The sequence below is a fragment of the Bos indicus genome, chromosome 7, assembly GCF_029378745.1.
Source record: "Bos indicus isolate NIAB-ARS_2022 breed Sahiwal x Tharparkar chromosome 7, NIAB-ARS_B.indTharparkar_mat_pri_1.0, whole genome shotgun sequence".
In the NCBI taxonomy this organism is placed as follows: domain Eukaryota; kingdom Metazoa; phylum Chordata; class Mammalia; order Artiodactyla; family Bovidae; genus Bos; species Bos indicus.
Genome location: NC_091766.1, coordinates 49309062 through 49317900, shown reverse-complemented (window position 1 = coordinate 49317900; position 8839 = coordinate 49309062). Strand labels below are relative to the sequence as shown.

The window sequence follows — 8839 nt, the reverse complement described above, 5'->3', positions numbered from 1 at the left end:
TTATTCTGAGCTCAGGGCCCAGCCTTCCTTGATTCTTTTTCCAGAACAAGTCTGTTACCCATTCATCTCCTAACATATGACACTTCACTTTTTATTAAGGAAGGTTTAGAATATCTAGTATCTCTTGAATTCATTTCTTACTAAGATTTCTTGGGTTAGCTGTATACCAGTTGCTGGTCTCTACTGCCATTCCTGTGCAAAGTTCCCAGGGGCCTGGATGATATTTGATTTTCAGTTTTTCTGCCCCTTTTATAATTTACTTCAATGATAATGCTAGATTTGGAATTCAGATATAAAACGTGAATAATATCTTTATTTTAATATAACTTTTGTGTGCACAGAAACCATATAAGTAAAAAAGTGTACGATTACATAGGTGATTATATTACAAAAGGGAGAAAAACTACTACTAGTGTCTGAATATTGCATTTTAGATAGAGTTTCTGGTATATATATATGGTAAAGCTTTAAAGAAACCTGTTTCTTAAACTGAGCAGCAGACCCACCTGTGGGGAGTGCTGTCTCCTCACAACCTTAGTATTTTTTGCCGAAAGGCCCAGATTTGAGTAAAGGGGAACGCCTTGAGCGCAGGATTCGGGCATAAGGGCTGCAGTCTGTTGAACTTTGGCAGGTGGGTGTTCGGGGAAGTAAGTTACGAAGAAACGGTTTCTTCCCTGGGGGCTGTTGGTTTGGTTGCTGGTTTTCCTGGTTGGCACCAAGGCGCTTTTTGGTAGAAGCCTGGCCTTGGAGTTTCAGCACAGTATGATACTGCTCCGCGATGCATGCTGCCTTCTTCCGAAGGTCCAGTTTTACTAGTGTCATATTATTCTGCAACTCAGCCAGTGTCTGATCCTAAGGAAGATGAACAGAGTTATAGAAAACATTTTCTGTCTGATCTATTAGAGAAACTCAAGAGGGCAAGGTAATACACACTATAGTTAATAAAACTTCTTTTTACAAAGATTAGCTCTGTATGGTCAGAGCTTTAATTGAATGGTGTGTGTGTGGGGGGTGCGTATTGGTTTTTAAGACCCAAACAAATAGCACTGAATAGAAGGACCTTTTCTAACACATCAGGTGGTATGAGCCTGAATAATTTTACTTAACCTCCAAGAGCCTCAGTTCCTGGGTGGGTATCAAATTAGGATGTATTTTTTTACATTTCCATATATCTGGATGGAATCAGGGTACATTTATTGATGACAGTGTCATAGCTTAATTGTTAGTGTTTTGTTTTACTATGGTTTCCTGCAGTTTAAGCATCTTGGATGAAATATGGTAGTATCTCCCTCCCTAGGACAGTTATAACAGAAAAAGCCTATAATTACTTAGCATAACGCCTTGTACTTAGTGAATGGTTACTTTGCAAGAAGAGAAACTCCCCTCACTAAAAGATTAGCCTAAAAATCTTTTTTATCTTCCTCATATATACTCTGACATGGGCTGATGGGAGAAAGTGATATATAGGCTGCCCCAACCTGTTTGATTAAGATGTCATCACAAGTGGCCAAGGCTTGGCGAAGTTTTCCTGCTCCAGTGTTGTGGCAACAGGCTCTTTCCGCTGACTGGAGAGACTCACCAAGTTTCTGAAGCTCTGTCCGCAGTAGCCTTATATTCTGAAAAAGGAAGAGTAGGAACCAAATTGTGGTCAAGACATCACGCCAAGTGATCTATAGGAGTCAGAGAACCATCTGGAGAGAAGTAAAATTAGAAGGCTAGCCGTAAGAATGCAGTAGCCACTCCAGGATGGCACAGAAAGCATCTTGTCCTCACATAAATCAGGGATACAGTGCTGGAAACTGTCTTAGGTGAGAGCTTTGGTAACGGAGAAAGCTAATTACCTTCTGGCCCTCCTCTAACTTCTTGTCCACATCAACGATGAAAGGCTTGGCTGAGGGTGGGGGTTCTAACATTTTCTGGTACTTCTGCAACTCTGAAGGAAAGAAACAATAACCTCACATGTGTAGGCTTTCTAGCCTTGGACTCTTTAACTGAATTAACAGTAGTATTCAAAAAACATAACAAGTGAGGCCATGTGCATCCCAGAATGAAACGTCAGGGGGATGTAGCTTGGCAGTCAAGGAAATTATGCTGGAGTTGGCCCCAGAAGGCCCAAGTTTGAAGAACAGCTTTCCCTGAAATACTTCTGCTTCCTGCCCTCTCTCCCTCCTCACCTTCAGTGGTGGAGTTTAGCTCTGCTTTGCATTGTTCCAGTTTAGCTTTAATCTCGTGGAACTGCTGGGTGGAAACAGAAGTCAATCTTTGTGACCGCCGTAGGGACAGTTCAGACCCTGAGGGTTGATGGGCCACTTGCTGCTGTCTGGCTTCCTGCAGGAGAGCTTCTAGCTCTTTAATCTTCTCATCTCGCTCCTAAAGGGAAACAGAACACAATTCTGTTCAGAGTCAGATGAATCCTACAGGTATAGATGACTGAAGAATGAACAAAAATTTCCCTGTAAATTAGCATTTACACCATTTCTTGGCCAAACTCTAAATCAGTTCATCAAACACAGATTGACATAAAGCACTAAGGAGACAAGAGAAAGGTGAATTACACATTCCGCCCCTACTTTATCTCAGGCAAGCTAGCGATGGGAATCTGAGCAGCTACTTGGGGCTGGTTCAGGGCAACTCACCTGAAGTTCTTCTTGGTAAAAACTTGTCAGTGACTCCTTGAGGATTGTTAGTTTGTCTTCATACAGTTCCTCTAGTAGTTCCTTTTGTGTGTCCAAATGTTCACTGTCAGAGGAGAAAAGAGAAGTCAGTGCAGATTCTGAGGAGTGAGCTTGGAAAGCAGATCTTGAGGCACTACTCCATCCTAGTCTCTACTTCCTACCCTACGGTCTAGAACAAGAGGGGTTACTCGGCTGGTACCTGCACCACTGTTCTCGTTGTTGCATCTGCTCCACCATCTCATTGCAAATTTCATCACGGAGCTGCACCTCCAGCCGCAACTTTTCCTGCCGTTCTTTTAAAAGCAGTGCTTTCATGGCTTCTACCACCTGTAGGAGCTCCTAGGAGGGACACACAGGTCAGAGGTTATCAGAAGTCCATGCCCTAAAAAGGTACAGGTCCACTTGGCACATAGCATGGAAAATGTATAGCCATCAAGCCGCTGCACCAAAGTTTTCTTGCATTCTCACCTCCTTCCCATATGTGGAGATGTCAACTTCATTTTCAATGTCATCACCAAGGCCTGGGTCAGTCTTAGCTCCAGTCTCTAAGCTGGGAGAAGCGCGCAGACTGTGTTCCTTGAGGAATGAATGTATCGATGGAAATCCAAGTTGCACAGGTGGAGCATGCACAAGCTGTGAGGGGAAAAAAATCTTAATCGAATCCATTACTAGTTCCTAGTTGCTTTCTGAAGTACAGGTACCAGCCCAAAGTGAGCACAATCATCACACCTATAGCTTCGCACCTGGCTAGCAATGGCTGAGAACTTGGCCACGTGAAGAGTCTCATCATAGGTAGACGCACAGGGATTCACATTGACAATCATGCAGGAGCGGCCTCGGCCTGTGAAGAAGCCTTGGAACACTCGAGTCAGCTTGCTGTCACGGAAGGGAACCAGGTTCTGCTTTGAGCTGGCAGGGAATTAAAGAGAATAGTGCTGTGAGCAGAGCTCTAGCCCCTGAGGAGATACTAGCACTAGCCCCTGTGATGATCAGGAAGTCTTTTAGCAAACTGCAGAGTGCCAGGCCATCCTGGCTTGCAGTGAAAAGCTTACCGGTTCTGCTGGTTTTGGCGCAGGGCAGCGATACAGCGGCCCAGGGTGTGCAGAGAAGTGTTAATGTTTCCTGCTTCCTTCAGCCGCTCACCACTCTTTTGATCTTTGCAGCGCTCTGAGCCAGCGAGATCACAGAGTGATAACCTTGAGTGATGGACAGGATCTGACATTAGGGCCCCATGTTATATGCTTTTTAGCCCCTTCATATAGTTCTAGGGAGGGGAGGGCCTGTGAAGAAACTCTGTACCCAAGGAAAGAGAACATGAATCTAATGGAAATAATTCCTTTGAGGACTGCCTTGTCCCCTCCCCCAACCACCATTTATGGCCCCAAAGCCCAAATTTCTAAATGGAAAAACTTACTCGCTAATCTTGGGGATTATATCTCCTTCCCCCTGAAGGTGCAGGATCCGGATTGAGAAGATGCTATGACTAGAAGTTAAAAAAAATAAAAGTCACTGCATATCTTCTATGATCAGGTGGAGGACTAATGTTTCCTGAAACACAGTGAAAGGCTGACTCATTAACCTACTAACCTGCGGCTAGAGTTCTGGTTCAGGTGGGTGCTGGCAAAGCTCTGGTTTTTACGACCCACTTTCAGGAGTTTCCAGGCCTCCTCAGCATCCTGAACATGAATCCAATTGAGATCTGATGTAAAGATGGGCATACATAAGATGGGAGCACCTAACTCTTTTCCAAGTCTCTCCCAAGGTCCCCTCCAGGGTTCATGCCAGCCACTGTTTTCCCATACCTTTTACGTAGGGATTGCCATTCTGATCCTCACACAGCCGCAGAGTCTGCCTCTTGCGCTGCTGGCTAGGCGGTTCTAACAGGTCATAAAGCAGTTCATTGTAGATCTCAAAGAAGGAGATCCAGATGGAGAAGCGAAGATCTGCAGGGACACTTACAGGGACAGTGTCTGGTTGTGCCCATCGGTGACTCATTTCTGGGGAAAAAGCCAATGTCCAGAGGATCAACTCAAGGGTAATCCACCTCTCCTTTAGCCTGCAGGGGCCTCAGAAAGTGGAACTCAGTTTGCAACCTCTAATCTGTACCCTTGGAGTTTTGGGGAGCAGAAAATGGGTTCCTACTGTTAATTGGCACAGAGCCCAGTCATGGTACATACCATCCAGCTGGCTACTGCTGGGAAACTGGCTACTGGAGGAGAGCCCTGCGATGCCACTGTCAAAGCTGGTGCTGGTACCCATCCGGCTGTCAATGTAGACACTTTTCTTTAAGGAGGTGGACAGCTCCTCCTGGAGGGGTCCAGGGATAAGATATGCATAAAACTTTCTGGAGGTTTGTCCCCTATCCCTGCCTCTATGAATACCAACACTTTACCTCTTGGAGGCCTCCATTTAGTAGGGCCAGTTTCTTTAATTCCTCCTGCCGGATCTGCTTGCTGTCTAGCCACATTACCTCATTGGAGAACAAGGGCTTCAGATTAGGTGTTGGATGAAGCTGGCCTTGGAGGCTATTGAAGATCAGAGCCAGGGACCTAGGCAGGATCCCACCATCCTTGATGGTACCTGGAGGCATGCAAAAGATGGACAGTTGCAGCAAGCACTGTTCAACTCAGAGCATCAAAAGCCAAAGACAATCAGCAGTTCTGTGAGGCCTAATACTCACCTTGAATTGTGTAGGTTTTCCCTGAGTTGGTGACTCCATATGTATAGATGAGCCAGTTCTGTCCTTTAAGTACATCCTTTACCATCTCCTTCACAGTCAGGTTGAAGAAAGATGCCTGTCCCACTTCTGGTCCAAAGATCTAGGGATAGACCCAATTTCTCAGAGACCCATCCTTCATCTGGAGAAGGCAATGGCACCCCACTCCAGTACTCTTGCCTGGAAAATCCCATGGATGGAGGAGCCTGGTAGGCTGCAGTCCATGGGGTCACTAAGAGTCAGACATGACTGAGCAACTTCACTTTCACGTTTTACTTTCTTGCATTGGAGAAGGAAATGGCAACCCACTCCAGTATTCTTGCCTGGAGAATCCCAGGGACAGGGGAGCCTGGTGGGCTGCCATCTATGGGGTCGCACAGAATTGGACATGACTGAAGCGACTTAGCAGCAGCAGCAGCATCCTTCATCTCCCACTTTTCCCTGTGCCAAGCCAGAAAATACATCCCTTCCTGGGTGGTTGGCTCTGGAGACTACTCAAGCAGCTTCTTCCTGCAGTGCTACCAGTTGCTGCCTAAATACTCTCTGCCAGTCCATCTTTCATCCAAATCAATAAATACTTACAGAATGCTATCCGCTAAGTCCAATGCTGCACACAATATGGAGCAACATAATGGTCACAAGCATGGGCTTGGTAGATGAATCTAGATTCAAGTCCTAACTCTAACAATGACTAGTACATGGCCTCAGGAACATTATATTCAATGAGTCACAATATCCTTACCCGGAAAATAGGGACAGTGATGATAGTAACAACAGAGTTGTTGGGAATTAATGTATATAAAGTACATGACTGACAACACATAAGGGTCCCCCAAACCGTAGACATGCATATATAATGAACTCAGTCAAGTAAAATGCTTTCCTTCTGAAGAGGGAATATAGCTGCTCCTACATGTTGGTCCCTTGTTCACATATCAGTAACTCCATACCTGGGAAAAGGTGAATCTGTGGGTGGCCTGTCCAATTCCTCGCTCGTTGCTCTTCTGGGCAAAAGAGTCCTTGGGTGCCTGAAGGGCAAGGGTCTCCATATTCTCAATACAGACACAACCCTGAGATGGGGGAAAACAGTTGTCACAAAAGGAAACAATCCTGGGAACCTCTGTTGTACGTATCATTCCTTCTTTTAAATCCTCCCTCCTCAGAAACATACCTGATCCTCCTGTCGTTCTAACTCTGAAGGTAACAAGGGCCTGACCCTCAGGTATACTTTCACCTTCTCTGTACCATCTTCAGATGGAACCTGTAGTAGAATTCCCAGTCAGAATCACAGATTAATCTCAGTTACTTCTGAGCAGATAGGCAAACACAACATAGTTTCTGGGAATCATGCTAACACTATCCCAATTAACTTCAGATGACTCTGTGCCGTTACTCTGGTTCCATAATCATTCCAACCCACATGGAGTTTTTCAGTACTTAAGCACCATTCCTTGTCTCTTCAGTATCCTGAAAACTTGGCTTACCACAGATTATCTGCATCAGAAGTGGCTGACTGATACAAAAATCAGTGTGTGATATTATAGCAAAACACAGTAGTGAAGCACTTTCCATGTGTGCTAAGCCGCTTGTGTCCGACTCTGACACTATGAACCACAGCCCGCCAGGTTCCTCTGTCCATGGAATTTTCCAGGCAAGAATACTGGAGTGGGTTGCCATGCTCTCCTCCAGGGGATCTTCCCAGCCCAGGGATTGAACCCATGTCTCTTACGTCTCTTGCATTGGCAGGTGGCTTCTTTACCATTAGTACCCCTAGGAAGACCCAGTTAAGCACTTTGGAGGCAGACATACCTGAATTTGAGTCCCAGTTTCATCATTTAGTAACTATTAGATCTTAAATAATCACACCCACCACGTTCATTTAACAAATATTTATAGACGTCTACTCTGGCCTAGAAATTCTAAGAGGCTCTGGTAGCCCACAGTGAAGAATATTACCAAGGCTTCTGCTCTCATGAAACTTCTACAGAAGAGAAGACTTCTGAGTGGAGCTGTTCTCAATTACGGGCATTTCCCTTTCAAGAGACATTTAATAATGTTAGGACAGGTATCGTGGTTGTCACAAATGGGAAGGATCTACTGAATTCTAGTGGGTAGAAGCCAGGAATGCTGCTTAACATCTTAAATTGCACAGGATAGCCCCCTATAACAAAGAATTATGGCTCCAAACATCCATAATGCTGCACCTGAGAAACAGCTCAGCAGAAAGAAAGTTTCCTTAAATGGAAGCTATGGTTGATATTAAAACCTGAATGTACATTTCACCTACGTAATGGTGATATGAACTTGTGCAAATTAACTAAAACGTCTGGGCCTCATGGTGAAGGAGAGACGACGACTGCCTTTCCTCACAGGATAAACTGAGAGTAAGCGTTCAGTTTCATTAATGCAACGCAATTAATAGCTTTCTTATGGACACACAACTGTACATTTTTTACTTATCATGCTCTTAATTTTGAGTTGACCTGTCAAACTCTAGAATTCCTGGGTTTTTTACCTCATGCTTCTCTGTATGGACAACTAGTAGGCTGATTATATCACTTTCAGTCTCCAAGCCACTCTTCAACTCCTTTACCTGCTTGTCTTCCAGGGAGGTGGAGATGACAGAGCAGTCTGACAGCAGATCCTTGCGTATCACGGATCCCAAATCTGCAGCTGTGGACTCAAACATGGGGGAGACTACGACCTCCTCATCGGACAGCAAGCCAGCTGGTGGAGAAAGGATCCCTTGCGACATGTCAGCAGGGGCAGTTTAGGTCTAAAAAGAGACAAGAGTGGGTAGGGAGGAGAACCTTAAGGGATAAAAGGGGCTGAAGAATTCTGAAGAATTCAGCCTCTTTTCTAGGTAAGAAACAACTCCCTGGCCCCAGGACAACCTAGTCTCGCTGCCTGAATTCCTACTCCCTTTTCCTTTCAACTACCAGCAAACGGGAAAGAGAGAAAGAGTTAATCATTTAATCCAATCTGAGGCAGCATTTCGGACCGCAAACAGGAATGAACAGATATCTAACTCCGAAAACATAAGGCCAAGTTCCAAGCAGGGAGCCTCCCTCAAGCCGTGTCAGTAGCCCTAGGCTCATTCTCTAAACCTCGCCCCTAGGCCCACGGTGAGGACAGAATTATTAAGAAAAACAGAAATAGCGGCAGTTCCGCTTTCTGAACGCCTAATCCGCCAGAGCAAAGGTGCCCCAACTTGGCTCAAGTACAGCCGCACACTCACCTAAAGACGCCACACTTCTACGGTACCGGCTCACTCACACCCCACAGCCGAAACTGGACTTTCGCAGCTTGAGAGCACAACTCCACCCACGAAGCGCACCTTTGTTACTGATACAATGTTTTAAATTGCGCGCTGCGTTCGTTCGGCCAATCAGATAGCGAAGCTTGCACCTACCAATCAGTGCAAGGGGGCGGGCGAAACCCGGAAACA

General features: G+C 45.4%; 1 protein-coding gene across 1 annotated transcript; it reads right to left on the bottom strand.

The window, feature by feature from the left end:
- Nucleotides 1-282: 282 nt before the first annotated feature.
- KIF20A (kinesin family member 20A) lies at nt 283-8761 on the bottom strand. The gene is made up of 19 exons (XM_019964989.2): nt 8630-8761; nt 7985-8167; nt 6563-6652; nt 6342-6461; nt 5356-5494; nt 5068-5255; nt 4853-4982; nt 4478-4672; nt 4263-4374; nt 4090-4158; nt 3728-3871; nt 3419-3584; nt 3144-3308; nt 2875-3014; nt 2637-2739; nt 2175-2370; nt 1842-1933; nt 1479-1616; nt 283-852 (listed from the first exon to the last, which is right to left on the bottom strand). Exons 2-19 carry the CDS (start codon nt 8144-8146, stop codon nt 535-537), a joined length of 2667 nt encoding a protein of 888 aa, XP_019820548.2. The 5' UTR covers nt 8147-8167; nt 8630-8761; the 3' UTR covers nt 283-534.
- Between the last annotated feature and the right edge of the window lie 78 nt (nt 8762-8839).